Source organism: Thermochaetoides thermophila (assembly GCF_000221225.1).
Source record: "Thermochaetoides thermophila DSM 1495 unplaced genomic scaffold scf7180000011820, whole genome shotgun sequence".
Lineage (NCBI taxonomy): Eukaryota > Fungi > Ascomycota > Sordariomycetes > Sordariales > Chaetomiaceae > Thermochaetoides > Thermochaetoides thermophila.
Genome location: NW_006383036.1, coordinates 2,902,744 through 2,917,702, shown reverse-complemented (window position 1 = coordinate 2,917,702; position 14,959 = coordinate 2,902,744). Strand labels below are relative to the sequence as shown.

Below are 14,959 nucleotides of genomic sequence, written 5' to 3'. Positions count from 1 at the left end.
TTTGTCCCATTAGCCAAGATCGCAAACGGTTTTATTTATTTATTTTTTTTTTCGAGCGTCTGAGGCTGCTACGGCATAGCCGGTCTACCTAGCTCCAAACAAACCGTCGTCCGAGGCGCAGAGAACGCACACAACAACAACAGCAATAGTAAACAAAAGACCCGTTGACGACAGCCATGGCATCCGCCGCCGCTACCTCCCGTGGCGCGATGCGCCGCCTCATGAAAGAACTCGACACCTGGACCAACGTCGAGTCCCTGACTGAGGAGGGCATCGAGAGGCTGGGCCCCGTAAACGACGACGAGCTGTTGGAGTGGGAAGCCGTTATTAATGGAAAAGGGGTTGGGTACGGTTATGATAGTACGTTTCCCTTCCTCTCTCTTTGTTTCCCTCCAGTCCTTGATCCTATATGGCTTTCCAAGAAGGTATGCTAACGCTGCGATAAATAGACGGCCGCTGGCTCCTCCGCATCACCATCCCTCCGACCTACCCTCTGCACCCACCGACCATCAAGTTCGTGACGCCCATCGTGCACGCCAATGTTAACTTGCAGACGGGCGAGATCTGTCTCGACCTGCTCAAGGACGCGTGGACGCCGGCTTATAGCATACTCGAGTGTGTACGCGCCATCCGGATGCTGTTGTCGACACCCGGGATCGACTCGCCTTTGAATGTGGACGTTGCGGCGCTGTTGCGGGATGGGGATACTATTGCTGCCAGGAGGCTGGTTGAGTTGTGGGTGGATGAGGAGAGGTATGAGGGGAAGTAAAATTCTGTTAGGAGGGTTTAGAGTTTGGGGGAGCTTGACTTTCATTTTTTGGGTTTATAACAAGCGTTTGTTGGAAGATGGCCTGATATCAATCGGGCCGGCGCGGATTGATTTGGGATGCTATTTACGAGATATCCATCTTTAATGACGACGTACATAGACTGGCGGAGCTACACAAGAAGGCATGGATGGAGGACTTTTGGACGAGCTCACAGAGTATGATGATGTTGGTATATCACAGAAGGAACAAACCGTTCGTATATATATAATACCGACTTCACTCTAACACACTCATAAACCCTCTATTAAGACAGAATATTGATGGCATATTGCGTGAGTTAAATTATTATCAGGCCAAACCTTTTTCTATGCCCAATATGTATTCGACATTGGTCTCAAAAAAAAAAAAAAGTCATGATTACGCCTTCCAACCTGGTCTAGGCGACCGCCAGAAAGATGCTGGACAATACCATGATTTTCTTTCCTCTCCATTCCATGCAAAGGATGCATAACATTCCTGATCGGCTGCCTCCCTTCCCCTCTTTTGCTTTCTACCATGCTCAGCCCCGTGTAACGACATACAGGCATCGTGCAACTCCTCCGGCGGCACAACAAGACTTTTACTCCATATCTCCGATCCGATCCATATCCGATGTGCTCCACAGTTTACTCAAGAAGGGCTATGTGGTGGTATCCGTGAGGTCAGCCGTGGGATCTGAATTCCTGAGGCACGATAGAGGTGCCATGTTGCCCAACAGCAGACAGAACACACATGTTGCTAGTCATCACACAGAGGTAGTTGACAACTGGCAATGTGCCGATAAATCAACCGAATCTCCCAGCTTGGGATGATCACTCATTGTAGTGATAGACCTGTAACCCTAGTCAGCGCGCTGTTTCCTCAAGCCCGAGCGACCGTTGCATAACCAACCTTGTAGTGAGGCATGCCAACTGGCTGCCAACCCAGGCGTTTCGCCATCTTTGCGAAGCCCTCCGTCTCAATGAGATGGTAGAACGGGAAAGCAGGGAACATAGCCCCGTCGCGATGGACAGCGGCCTTGACCAGGAGCGTGGTACCACCCACGCCATCAAGAGGGATCGTCTCGAAGCGATACTTGGCCGGATCGTACAGGTAGGCCATCAGGGTACGGTAAGTGGGCAGCTCCTTGTAGCCCTCGAGTAGGATGTCGTCGGGACCCATCTTCTTGGCCATCTCCAGGGCCGTGTCGCTGTCCTGCCAGTTGTTGAAGTCGTAAGGGCGTTCGTCCATGGCATTCTTCTCCGGATTCCAGAAGCGCTGGAAGCAGTTGGGCACAATGATGGATTCGTTGGTACGCGCCAAGTCCTGGATCAGGGTTGGAGGGGTCTCGATCACATCGGCGTCCAGCCAGAGGACCCAGGACGTCAAGGGCCCGAGGGTGGTGAACAGGAGGGAGTTCCGGGCCTTTGCCATGGCAGCCCGACGTATCTTCTGGTTCTCCAGCTTGTGGCGCTCGGCCTCGGCCTGCGAGGCAAGAGGCGGGTCGAAGTCCTGGCGCAAGATGATGATGCTCTTGAAGCGGTCCTTTTCCGGCCCGTATTTCTGGGTCTTGGTGACCTGCTTCTGCAGGGCAGCCGTCGCCTGGTTACCCTCCTTAGTTTTCGGCAGAATGAAGCCCAGGGTGATCAGCTCGTGGGGGTAGCTCAGGCGCAACAGGTTGTCCCAGTACTCCTGGTAGAAGCGGGTCATGGGCGTCAGGATGAGAACGTTCTCACGGTTCTCCGCTGGATGAGGCGTCGTCGTGACATTGTTGAGGTTGTAGTGAGCAATCGGTGGTGGTTTCTTAAAGCTGCCCGACCTGGACTTGCGGAACGGGAATGTCGGCGGCGAGAGGGGATGAGAGGCGGCGGCAGCCTTCCGAGACGCAGAGAAATCGGGGCCCGATGAGCCCACAAGGAACCACAGGATAATGACACAAATGAGCGTGCCGATGGCGAGAGTAGATGGGTTCGCCTTCTTAAGACGAACGGCGCCCATGGAGCGCGCCATGGGACCTGATTATCTCTGGTAATCTAGCAGGAGATGCGAAACATAGAGGTGATCGTCCGGAACGGGGAAGAGGGTATCGTGGTCGAGTCGCGAGTCGCCGTTGTTGCGCGAGGGACTTGTAAGGTGGCTCTCGGGCTCAGGGTAAGGCGTTCGCACGCAGGACGCAAGGAAGGGCGAGAGTTTGAAGGAACGGTCGACGGTAAAGTCTCGAAAAGGACAGGCTAGACGTGGCAAACAAAAAAAGCAGACGGAGATGATGGCACGCTGAGAGAGGGAGAGCAACCAGGCAGTGGGTTGGCCGGTGGAAATGCCAAATTTCGGACCTGAAGAGAAGTAAAAATGCAAAAAGATTACACAGCGGTAGGTAGAAGAGGCCGAATCACAAGGAAGAGGACAAGCTGGAAGTTGTTGTTGCGAAGCCCCTGGGGACGTCGTGATTGGAGATTTGGCATTTGGCTGGAATTCAGAATTGGGTACTGGGGACAGGGGGACTACTGCGGAACGCTAAAACACCCCCCAAGAAAGTTGATAACCCCCCAGGCCCAGAGCCAGGTATCCAAGAATCCAGGGGAGGGAGGGTCCGGCTACCAGCCTGGGACTGCTGAGATCTGTGCAGGGGGCCAGACCCTGCAGTTGCTACACAGTGTCTGGCTTTCCATCGAACCGTCCATTAACTCAATAAAAATGACTTGCGGCTTTCCGATGCACAGCAGACACACAGATCGAAACCCGCTGCTTGACGCCCATATTTGATGTATTGGAACAGTAACAATGATCGAGATCTTTCTGCAGGACAATATCCCCCGTTTCCTGGTAGCTGGAACCAGAGAGCCATGGATTGAGCCAAGTTCCGGCAGCGGCAAAAGCCCCCGGGGGGCACGGGCAGAACACAGTCTATACACTGTGTCACGGCCAGCTGCCCACGTCACAGCAGGAAGCCTTGCAAGAACAGCAACGGCAGCATCATCGCGCCCACTTTCATCAGGCTGGACAACCTCAATTCAACCAGAAGCTCCCATTCCACGACACAACACCAAACTCTACCGCCTCTTGATCGCCCACACTGCACTTCCCTTACTCCTCTCGCATCACAGTCCTCAGCGCTCCACAGTAGTCGCTGAGCACCGCGCAAGCTGCAACCATGTCAATAACACCCATCATCACCTTCAAGGCCGGGCTTTGCGAAGTCGACGTGAGTGCCCCTCGTCTTCATCGCAGATCTCACACCAAACTCGCTTCCAGGCAGCGGTCCTGCTGACACAAAATTCCAGCAATCGTCCAAGCCTTACAAGGTCAAGCCGAAGCCGACTCCCGGCTACATATACCTCTACTCGGAAGATGGTACAGCAATCAATTCATCGCGTGCCCCTCCAAACATGCCCAAGCGCTGACCAATCTTCCCCGCAGACCTAGTTCACTTCTGCTGGAGGCCCAGGTCGGTGCCGCTGGACCAGCCCGAGCTGGACCTCGTCATGGTGCCGACCGACGGCCACTTCGTGCCCTACGACACGCGCACGCCGAGCCACCCCTCGTCCAAGACCAACGGCCGCATCTTTGTGCTCAAGTTTTCCTCCTCCTCTCAGAGATACCTCTTCTGGCTGCAGTCGAAGCCGCAGGCCCGCAGCGGCGATCCGGCATGGCTCAGCCCGCGCGACCGCAAGATTGGCGAGATTGTCGACCGTCTGCTGCAGGGCGAGGAGGTTAATGTGAACCGCGAGCTGGCTTCCGTCCAGAACAATACCGACGACAGCGGCAGCGGGCCTCGTCGCCGCGATGCCGACGACGACGAAACGATGGAGGATATTGAGGGGCACGGTGATCCAAGTCACCGGGGCGGTGCTGGCGGCGCTGGGCCCGGCGCCACGGGGGGTGATTTCAGGTCGGAGGGCGAGGATGCCAGAGAAGGAGGAGCAGATGGGGCGCGAGCGTAGGTATTCTCTTCTCCCGCTACTACTACACCAACATACACAACACGATACCTTTTTTTTTTTTATTTTGGACTCTTCTTGTTTTGGTTCCCTAAGAAACTAGCATCATTTGACGGGTCAGCTATCCTCGCATTATGGGTCATGGAGTGAATTGGGTCTGGCGCATATCCAACGGGCAGGCTTGAGAACTTCCATGTACTTCTCTATCCCATAGCCCCGCCGAGGAACAACAGCTGGCGGGAAGATCAATCAAAGCATATTATTATTATTATCCCTTCCAATCGTTTGGACACACATTCCACATTTCCAGCCCAGATGCTAACCCTCCTTGGCTCTGTAGGGCGACCACCGCCAATGACGCAGCCACCGTGGTGCAGAACTTCCTTCGCTCCCTCCAGCAAGCCCAAGGCGCCACAGGCGGTCTTCTCGGCGCAGCCGCCAACGGCCGAGACTTCCCGCTCCTGACCGATCTCCTCGAGCCCGCAACCACCATCCCCATGCTCGACTCCGCCTCCGACGAGTATGTCGACAACCTGCTAAGCTACCTCCCTCCAACCATCATCGTCCTCTCCCAGCAGGGCGAGACTGCCACAACAGCCGACTCGATCGAGGCCGAGCCGTCGACCGAGGCCGTCGAGGCGGCCAAGCAGGCCATGAGCTCCGCACAGAAGCGTGCACTTCTCAAAAAGGTACTGCGTAGTCCCCAGTTCAGCCAGAGCCTGGCTAGCCTGACACAAGCGCTGCGTGATGGTGGACTGCCGACCATTGCGGAGGCGCTGGGCATCGAGGTTGAGAATGGCGGGCTTGTGAGGGGCGGGACTGTGCCGCTTGGTGGGGGGGCTGCGGTTGAGGCGTTTGTGGAGGGTGTGAAGAAGACGGTGCAGCAGCAGAAGAAGGATTGATGGCAAAAGGTTCGCTGGGAAAGTTTCCGTTCCGTTCCGTAGGGTGTATATGATAGCTTGCGTCGAAATCTCTTAAGTCTATGTGCCACCCGAGGGATACCAAAAAAAAAAAACCATGGCCGGGCAACTTTGATAATGGGATCGCATACATGATTTAACAAAAGCTAGACCATGAATAGAGACCCATCTGGTCACTGACCCTCCAGGACTGAAAGAAAAAAAAACGTATACGAGGATGAGCTAGTTATTTGACGCCATGCTATCTGTGGAACTATCAAGGGGGTTAAGAAATCATGGTCATGACCGATCCGACCAGATAAGCTCAGGGGAAAGAGCTCAACGCTTCGTGCAAAAGTGTATTATCTCTCCCCACACTCAATCCTCGTCCTCGGACTCATCCTTCTTTCCCTCCTCCTTCACATCCCCCTTACTCTTCCTAAACCGCTCTCTCCCCGTAGCAAAGTAGGCCTCGATAATCCGCCCGCCAAACGCCCTCCCATGCATAAGCCTCAGACACTCCTCGGCCGCTTCGCGCGTCTTAAACTTGACGGTCACGATACCCTCTTCCTCCAGATCATACAGCACGACGTTGGTGACCGGACCCAACTTCTCACACTCCTCGCGCACATCCTCCTTGATGTCGAGGATGGCCGTCGGGTCGTCCCGCAGTTCTTCCAAAGTGAACATGTTGCGCAGGATGACCACGCGCTCCCACTTCTTGGGGGGCTGAAGGGTCTTGGCCGCGTGGGACTCGTCGTCTGACCAGTCTGCCAGCTTGGAGGCTAGTTTCTGCGTCTTGCGGATGATTTTGGCCTTCTCCTGCTCGGAGCGGCGAGGCGGCGCTTGTGCCTGCGCCTGTGACGCCGGCTTACCGTCTGCGCCCTCCCCATCCCCGGCAGTATCATACTTAACCTTCTTATAACTCGAATCGGCCTCCATGACCCGCATGCGCGGCGCATTCGGGTCCCCCGTCAACCGAAACTCGGTATCATCCAGCAACATGATTGCCATGTGCACACTCTCGGGTTTGAAGAACACCACAAGCGCGTCACCCTTGAATTTGCCTTCGCTGTCTGTGTACATCTTGATGCGCGGCCGGCCGGAGTCAATCTCCTCGGCGATGACGCCGCACTTGCGCGAGAAGAGCTCGGCGACCTCGTCGACGGTCGCGTCGAGCGGCAGGCCGGTTACGTACACGGCTGTGTTTTGTTTTGGCTGCGGCGGACCGCGCTGGTTGGTGCGCTTGGGGTTCTTGGAAGGACGGCCTTTGTTGTTGTTGGTGGTGTTGTTATTGTACCCATTATTGCTGTTGCTGTTTTTGCTGTTGTTGTCCTGTTGGTGCACCAAGACAGAATGACATCAAAGCCGCTGGTCAGTCTCTCTCCGGGGATCTCGCCTCGTAACCGCGCGGGACTGAAGTCTTTGATATATATATATATATATATATATATATATATATATATATTTTTCTTTTTCTCGGATGGTATATTTCTTTCATGATGCTGGGTTAAGGTATGGTGATTGTGGGAAGAGGCATGAACGGTGGCATGTGTGACGGCCGACGCTTGCATACGAAAGACGGACAGGAGAGTAGTAGCAATGTGTGCGCGCAGCTTACCTCACGGTCGTCCCAATCATCTAGTTTCCTCTTCGTTCCTTGAGGAGCGGGTTGCTGAGCTTCGCTATCGAAGTTGGGTATTCCGCCTTCGTTCAAGTCGTCGTCCGCGTAGTCGATAGGCACCCAGCGCTTCTGAGCCTCGTCGAACTCGTACTCGGTGCCGTCATCTTGCACAGCAATATACTTGTTGTCGAGCTTCGAGAACGAAATGCGCTCGTCCTTATCGAACTCGTCCGGATTGATCGGGAGGGGCCACTCTTCTGCTTCGGCCATCTTGATTCGGCGCCGATTGCTACCGCAGATGGCGATCGTGAGTTGATCGTGGAAAGCTTCCTGGGGCTGCGGTCGCCAACAGGAACGCGACGGAATGACGTTGATAGGATCTTGGAAGCCCCACTACCGGAGCTTGGCTAAATGAATATTACGATACGGCCAGTGTAGTACACTAAAACTGCCGTAAAATTACATACATTGCCCTCTGAATTTACAAAGATACAAAGGGCACCAACAACACATCACTGCTTTGGCAAACGTTTTAAGAGTCGAGCACGCTAAGAACGTTGAAAGAAAAGATCCATCCCATTCCTACCTATCTAGCAAGTGTTGAACTTTTCTTTTTTTTCTTTTTTCTTTTTTTTTTTTTTCAATTTTCCATCCCAGCCTGCCTACCCTCTCAGATTGCCACCATGATAGTAGTTCGTCTCAATATCAAGGCCTATCTCGCCTATAATCCGCATACTGTACATAAACCTCTAAATCATCAGAGGTAAAATCGTTGGGTATCTCAGATTTTTATTTGTTTTGCTCTTAGTGATGGAAGAGGCGGATGTTCTGTTCGACGAAGGTGATGCCGAGCTTCTCAGCCGTCTCGATAACGGGAACGTCATTCTGGCTGCCCAGCGGGGCGGCAATGTACTTGACTCCGGTGCGGGAAGCGCGGTAGACATTGTCAGTGAAGGGGAACTGTATGCTTAGTTAGTCTCAAAGTGAAACCTATTGGATATGTAGAGGAAAAAAACCTACGAAGGCGTCAGAGGAAACGACGACGTCAGTGAGCTTGGAGAGCCACTCAGTCTTCTCTTCCTCGGTGAAGGCGGCAGGGACCTCCTCAAACAGAGCCTCGAACGACTCGCGTTCCGGACCCGACTTAGGGAGCTGGCCGCTGACGAGCAGGTCGATGGCGTTGCTCTTGTCGGGGCGCTTGGTGCCCTTCTTCCACTTGATGCCCAGAACACGGGGGTGGAAGCGCAGCCACCAGTTGTCGGCCTTGTCACCGGCCAGACGAGTGCAGTGAATGCGGGACTGCTGACCAGCGCCCAGGCCGACAACCTGTCCCCTAGTGGCGTAGCACACCGAGTTGGACTGAGTATACTTGACGGCGATGGTGGCGACAGTCAGGTCGCGAAGAGCGCTTTCGGGCAGGGTCGAGTTCTTGGGAACGATGACGTTCTTGAAAGTCTCCGGAGTGATCTCGTAGTCGTTGCGACCCTGCTGAAGGGTGACACCATAGACGGTACGAGTCTCGGTCTTACCGGGCTCGTACTCAGGATCCATTTGAAGGACCAGGTACTTGCCGCCCTTCTTCTTCTTAAGGATCTCGAGAGCCTCGGGCTCGTAGCCAGGAGAGATGACACCGTCAGACACCTCCTTGGAGATGATGCTGGCGGTGGGGACGTCGACAATGTCGCTGAGAGCGATCATGTCGCCGAAGCTGCTCATGCGATCAGCACCACGAGCGCGAGCATAGGCCTGAGCCAGGGCCGAGGTCTCGATGCCGGGAATGTCGTCGACCATGTAGACTTTGCGCTCCTCGGCAGTCAGGGGGAGACCGATAGCAGCGCCAGCGGGCGAGACATGCTTGAAGCTAGCCGCAGCGGGCTTGCCGAGAGCCTTCTTGAGCTCCTTAACAAGGGGCCAGCTGTTAAGGGCATCGAGGAGGTTGATGTAGCCAGGGGAGCCGCACAGGACCTTAAACGGCAGCTGACCCTCGGCAATGAAGGCCGAAGCAGGCTTCTGGTGGGGGTTGGTACCATAGCGAAGAGGGAGGTACTGAAGGCCGTCGCCGGCATACTGCTTGCGGAAGAAGTCGGAAATAGCGGCGTCGTAGTCAGCGGTGTGTTCGAAGGCCTTAAGGGCATAACGCTTGCGGCTCTCCTCCCTGATCTCGCCGGCTTCCAGCTCCTTCAGGAACTCAGGATAGTCCTTGGGGTCGCTGAGGATGACGACGCGAGCGTGGTTCTTGGCAGCAGCCCGAATGAGAGTGACACCGCCAATATCGATCTCCTCAACGGCCTCCGGGATGGTGACATTGACCTTAGCGACGGTCTCCTTGAAAGGATACAAGTTGCAAATGACATAGTCGACCTTGTTGATGTTCTGCTCGGCGAGATCCTTCTCGTCCGAGGCCAGGTTGCGGGCCAGGATACCGGCGTGCACGTCAGGATGGAGGGTCTTGACGCGGCCAGCCAGCATCTCGGGGGCCTTGGTGATGGCAGAAATGTCCTCAACAGGGAATCCAGACTCGCGGATCATCCTGGCGGTGCCGCCCGAGGCGAGGATGCGGACATTGTTCTTGACGAGGCCCTTGGCCAGGTCCAGAAGGCCGGTCTTGTCGTAGACCGAGATGATGGCAATACGCTGGTCGGCCATGGTGATTTGTGTGATGTTTGGTCACTGCAATGATGCTCGCAGGGCAAGCTAAGAACCTAGAGCTGGGCGAGCTGGAGGGGTAAATGGGGGGGGGTTCAATGTCAGCGAGTTGCTCCTAGAGATTCAGACCTTCTCAGAGCATGGATACCCACGACTTCAGAGGATGGAGAGACAGGACTGCCAATCAGCAACTTGACGAAAGCCCCGTCGAGCACTGCAGGCCGCGGATCGTTGGAGATGAAGATCACACGAGGCAGAAATTTTTTTAGGTTGGAAAGGAATTGACCTTTAGAGAAGAGAGGGGGGGGAAAAAAAGGAAGACAGGTCTTCTTCCAACTTCTTGGAGGGGCACTGCACAAAATATTGAGCTCGGCAGCGCCTTCCGTCACCGTGACTTCCCTATCACCAGGCTACCAATGGGCCGCCGCCAATGGATGGAGGGGCAGCCCGCCCGACCAGCCCCTCTGCCCCTCGGTTACAAGCAATGATCAAAGTTTCTCGAGCTATCGAGCCATCACCGCGATCGGGTATCTTTGCCCCGCAATCTCAGGGCTCAGAAAGCCACAGTTGCTCCCTAGGGCCTCAAAATGTGCCCCATAATTGACGCACCAAACACCCCACATTGGCCAGGGGGCCCTATAAGAAGGGCCTGACCCTTCTCGCGATTGTGAGACAGAAACTGACCATCGCATTCCGTTCAAAATTTGCGTCCGTTTTCCCGCATGTGAAGGCAGCCCCTTTTACCCGTAGAAAGTGGCTGAGAAAACGGCAGCATCTGTTGTCTGTTCTTGCTGTGTTGTTGGATTTTGCTCTCTTTTTTTTTTTTCCTTACTGTGTTTATCGAAGCGCGGGGCAGCCAAGTGTTGCCAACTGTGGGAGGTGGGTGCCGACGCACTGGTCTTTATAAGCCAGCTGATCAAGGAGACCAAGTGCCCTTCGGGGCATTTGGTCAATGTAAGTTTGGCCCAATGGTCTAGCGTTGCGCTATGCGAAATGCTAACAGTACCTGCAGTTGAAACGATACAGAGAAGATTAGCATGGCCCCTGCACTAAGGATGACACGCTACTCAAAGAGACGCTACCAATTTTTTTCTACAATTTTTGGACCTCTTCCTTGATGCTGTGGAAGGTATAAAAAAAAAGTGATGTCGAGAAACCTGAGTTGAACAGGCGAACTTTGTAGAGTTCACGGGTTCGAATCATGCCGAAGTAAAATTTTTTAGCAAAAGTTGTAGTTTTGGTCACCGCTCGCCCCCCCCCCCCTTGCCGCCAGCAAGGGGCCTTTTCAGCAAACACCCTTGGACCAAACTAAACCGCCCCGGCGGCTCGTAAAAAAAACGATATCCTCAATTACAATATCATCTGAAGTTATGATTTTGCTATTATTAAGAAAGATTGAACCTTCGAGCAATATACTCTTATAGACTGCGCAAGACCTCTGAAGGGTCAAGGTTATAGGAAATCGAGGAAGAATCATCGCAATTTGGGAATTGTTATGCTTTAATGCAACTTCTTAATCACGATTATACGGCAATTATCCAATGAAAGAAAGATAAAAATCAAATTCTTCTATTAACCGGTATCTTCCAACCATCTAACCAAAAAAAAAAAAAAACAATTACCCCTAATCATTTTCTTACCATAACCTCCCAAGTACATCACCCTTTCTCCCCCTCCTCTCCTCGTCCTCCGCGATCCGAATCACAAGCTCCCCCACAAACCCACTCACCCACCCATCCACAAGCCCGGTGGCGGACTCAGCGAGCAAGATCTGGATTTGATCAGCCAGGAAGTCGTTTCTCTGAGCGAGCGCCTCGACGTTGGTGTCATCCTCGTTGGCAGAGCTGCTGCTGGTGACGTTGTAGCCAGACATTGGGTCGAGGGCGGTTAGGGCGGAGATGGCGGCCAGGGCAAGTTTGTTTTGAGAAGGTGAAAGAGAGGAAGAGGTGGTATTGGAGGAGGAGAGGGCGAAGCGACGGGTGGAACGGTAGATGGCTGTATAGCTGTATTGAGACTCCGGAGTTGAGGCTTGTTGAGTTGAATGAGCACTTGTAGAGGTTGAGGTGGTAATGTGAACGGCCTTTGCTGTGGCTGTAGAAGCAGTCGCCGCGGCGATTGCGAAGGTGGTCGTCGCGGGCTTCTCTTCTTTTACCTTTTCTTCCTGAATAGCATTCTCATGCTGGGTCTCCTCCTCGCCAGTATCTCGCCCGTTGACGTGTTTAACTGACTTGACCACTTGAGGCTGCTTCGTCTTCTCTTTGCGCTCCGGCAGAGTGAAGTTCCACAGCGACATGGCCAACAGCGACGGGTAGTTCGCAGCATCATCCGGCGTCTCCACGCCACCATTTCCATCGACAGCATAGGCAAAGATCTCACCAAAATCAGGATGCTTCACAACAGCATCGCGCTTGATGCCTTCACCGATCCCTGTTGCCAGTGCGCGCATACGGGTCGCTAGGTCAAGAGCCCTGCTTGTCTCACGCTTGCCGGCCTTCTTCTGGTCATTTCCATGCACGCTCTCCGAAAGTGCCTCCAAGATGGCCGCGGCATGCTCCAGATACACGGCAAACATGATGTTGCTGGGCGTCACCAGCTGGTGAACAGCAGGCTCACCATTAGGGCGGAACGCCGAGCGAATCATGCCGTTCTCCTTCACTGGAGGTATAGCGTCGAGCAGGCCCTCTGAACCGTTGATGTTGAACGGCCAGGCAGGTACAAGCGAGTTGCCATCAATATCCACAGTTCCATTGCGCATTGCCTCAGCCGTATCAATGATAGCCGCGATGGCGTCCACCCACGAGTACTTGGCGAAGAACTCTAGATCCTCAGTGCGGTAGTAATAGACCGCGCTGAGCTGCAGGAATGAGGCCAGGTTGGAAAGCTCCCACCTGCAGTCGTAGACGACTTTGGGGTCGAAGGGCAGCGAGCCGGTCGAGCTAAGTGCTGGAGCCGGGTTCTCTTGAGGAGCAATATTGCTCTCATCTGGCGGTTGGAAGGCATCACAAAGGGGAGCCGCGAGGATGTACCGGGACTGGAGGTTGATGAGGCCCCTCCACAGGCTGGCCAGCGAGTCGGGCTCCTTGGATGGTTCCAGGAGACGCTCGTACGGGACGATGTGAGCCACCGAGTCGCGGAGATACATGACGTGGGAGCCTTCCCTCGTTACTACGAAGGTGAGTTCCTCATCTGTGATAGGCCGCTCGGCAATTTGGCCACTATCAGCGGGCTGTTTCTCGTGGGCATAGCCACGCCACCTAATCATGGTGTCCAGCGTGTGCGAGTAGCTGTTCCTGAACAGGCGGATGAGAGCCCGGTCTTCGATTCGCCGAGAGGTGCGTCCCAACACGGCCTCGAGCTCGGGGAGGCGGAATGTCCGACATTCTGGCGGCGGGCGTGCGTAAGGAAAGTGACCGTCTCCTTCAGAGTCCGGCAGCGGCGGCCTGAGGGCGGTGCAGTTGACGGAGGGAACAGCATCTTCCGTGGGAAGTGCAGTAGAAGTGGATGTTGAGGTCGCGACAGAGGTCGCTGTCGAAGCAGAGGTGAAAGTTGAAGCAGCAGTAGTGATGACTAGCTCTTCCTCCTCCGAGTCCTTCTGCATGCCGGCATCCTTTTCACCCCCGTCATGTGTAGGCTTCTCTGGAAGGACCTTCACATCTCCCTGGTGGTCACCATGCTGGCCTTGGGGCCCAATAGGCTTTTCCACGGTTGGAGGGGACTGAGGACGGACTTCGAATGGCGCCTGTCGCAGCGTGGTCGGGGCCAGTTGTGCCTGGTAGCCCAGCCAGAGGACCACAACAGTCATGAGAAGGGCCACGCCCACAAAGCGGGCGCGGCGATTACCCATGGAACAGAGGACGACCATGGTGCTAGTCCTCAGCCTTTGATCTTGTCACTTTCACGCCACTCAGGAGTTCGGAGCAAGCCACTCCCTCCCTTTTCAACCTCACTTTCAGGTGAGATGGTTTATTCGGAGGGGTACTTCGAGCAAAACATATCCCAAGGTTCCTTTTCGGGCTTGAGCAGTTTCCACTTTGCAGCGGCAATTCGCGACGCCAACCTGAACTGAGACTTGAAAATATCCAAGCCCTTTCGTACTGAGAAATCAGCTAGAGCTCGGAAAATAAAAGCCCAGCAGCAAGTTTCTTCGCTACAATGGAAGTTGCAAGCTGCCAACAGCCAGTTGACAGGTCAAGCCTGATGGCGGACCACCCCCACAGTTCTTGCAGGCGGGCATCGCTAGCGCCAGGGGTTGATGAAGACAACACCAATGGAAGTTGAACAAAGCCCACCGGGCTACGGAAACGCCATTCCCGTTGCAGCCAAGTTGTCACGTGCAACGTTAGTCTTCGTTGGCCGGTCCTGGTGTTGTTCTTTGCCAGCAGTGTTTAGAGACTTTGGGTTGGGAATTCATCGCAGAATTCTTCTCAATGAAGTTCGATATTTTCGATTGCAATTAGTAACTCTCTGCAATTGGATAACCGTATTTAGCAGTGAGAGAAGCCGTCGTGTTCTGAGGGTCTGGAAGTTTGGTTTCAGGTCTTGACATTTGAATAATTCAAAATCCGAATTTTCCGTGTCTGTAGGTGTGTTTGCCCAGTATGTTGATTACCTATGCCTGCCGTCCATCACCGCTTTTGTTTTTTTTTTTCCAAAAAAATGAAAGCAAAAACAAGAGATGAAGCGTTTCTCCAACCCTCAAATCTGGGTTGGCTGCTCTGGCTTTGGATTCTGTGTCGCATGTGATCTCAAGGGTTAGGGTTGCACCGACTCCCTGGGTCAGCCTGGGCCAGCTCTGCAACGACAACGAGATCCGGACCAGTTCCAGCCCGAGCCGACCCCGCTGGCTTCAGTGTTACCGAGGCCAAACAGAAGCCGAGCCGTGACCCGCAGTATCGAAGACGGCCTGCGAGTGGACGACTGCGGACCGTGGCCAGGGAGTTCAGCTGGTGTGGTGTGTGTCCATCGCCGAGTCCGACTCCCCTGTCCTCGCCACGGGTCTCGTCTTCCTGCCATCTTCTCTTGCTGCTGGATGCGACGACAACACAGAGTTAACCCGGCGACAGA

At 54.3% G+C, this 14,959-nt stretch overlaps 6 protein-coding genes across 6 annotated transcripts; 2 read left to right on the top strand and 4 right to left on the bottom strand.

The window, feature by feature from the left end:
- Positions 1-176: 176 nt before the first annotated feature.
- CTHT_0057920 (putative ubiquitin protein) lies at positions 177-769 on the top strand (the record flags this gene model as incomplete). The annotated part of the gene is made up of 2 exons (XM_006696049.1): positions 177-360; positions 450-769. The coding sequence occupies 2 exons, from the start codon at positions 177-179 to the stop codon at positions 767-769; spliced, it is 504 nt and encodes a 167-aa protein (XP_006696112.1).
- A 901-nt stretch (positions 770-1,670) lies between these two features.
- CTHT_0057910 (alpha-1,6- mannosyltransferase-like protein) lies at positions 1,671-2,798 on the bottom strand (the record flags this gene model as incomplete). Its single annotated transcript, XM_006696048.1, has 1 exon — positions 1,671-2,798. The coding sequence occupies one exon, from the start codon at positions 2,796-2,798 to the stop codon at positions 1,671-1,673; it is 1,128 nt and encodes a 375-aa protein (XP_006696111.1).
- Positions 2,799-3,939: 1,141 nt separating this feature from the next.
- On the top strand, positions 3,940-5,628 carry CTHT_0057900 (uncharacterized protein; the record flags this gene model as incomplete). Its single annotated transcript, XM_006696047.1, has 4 exons — positions 3,940-3,990; positions 4,070-4,139; positions 4,206-4,725; positions 5,067-5,628. 4 exons carry the CDS (start codon positions 3,940-3,942, stop codon positions 5,626-5,628), a joined length of 1,203 nt encoding a protein of 400 aa, XP_006696110.1.
- A 375-nt stretch (positions 5,629-6,003) lies between these two features.
- CTHT_0057890 (uncharacterized protein) lies at positions 6,004-7,519 on the bottom strand (the record flags this gene model as incomplete). The annotated part of the gene is made up of 2 exons (XM_006696046.1): positions 6,004-6,960; positions 7,247-7,519. The coding sequence occupies 2 exons, from the start codon at positions 7,517-7,519 to the stop codon at positions 6,004-6,006; spliced, it is 1,230 nt and encodes a 409-aa protein (XP_006696109.1).
- Positions 7,520-8,053: 534 nt separating this feature from the next.
- Positions 8,054-9,895, bottom strand: CTHT_0057880 (putative bifunctional purine biosynthesis protein; the record flags this gene model as incomplete). Its single annotated transcript, XM_006696045.1, has 2 exons — positions 8,054-8,209; positions 8,270-9,895. The coding sequence occupies 2 exons, from the start codon at positions 9,893-9,895 to the stop codon at positions 8,054-8,056; spliced, it is 1,782 nt and encodes a 593-aa protein (XP_006696108.1).
- Positions 9,896-11,531: 1,636 nt separating this feature from the next.
- CTHT_0057870 (uncharacterized protein) lies at positions 11,532-13,757 on the bottom strand (the record flags this gene model as incomplete). The annotated part of the gene is made up of 1 exon (XM_006696044.1): positions 11,532-13,757. The coding sequence occupies one exon, from the start codon at positions 13,755-13,757 to the stop codon at positions 11,532-11,534; it is 2,226 nt and encodes a 741-aa protein (XP_006696107.1).
- Positions 13,758-14,959: the final 1,202 nt, after the last annotated feature.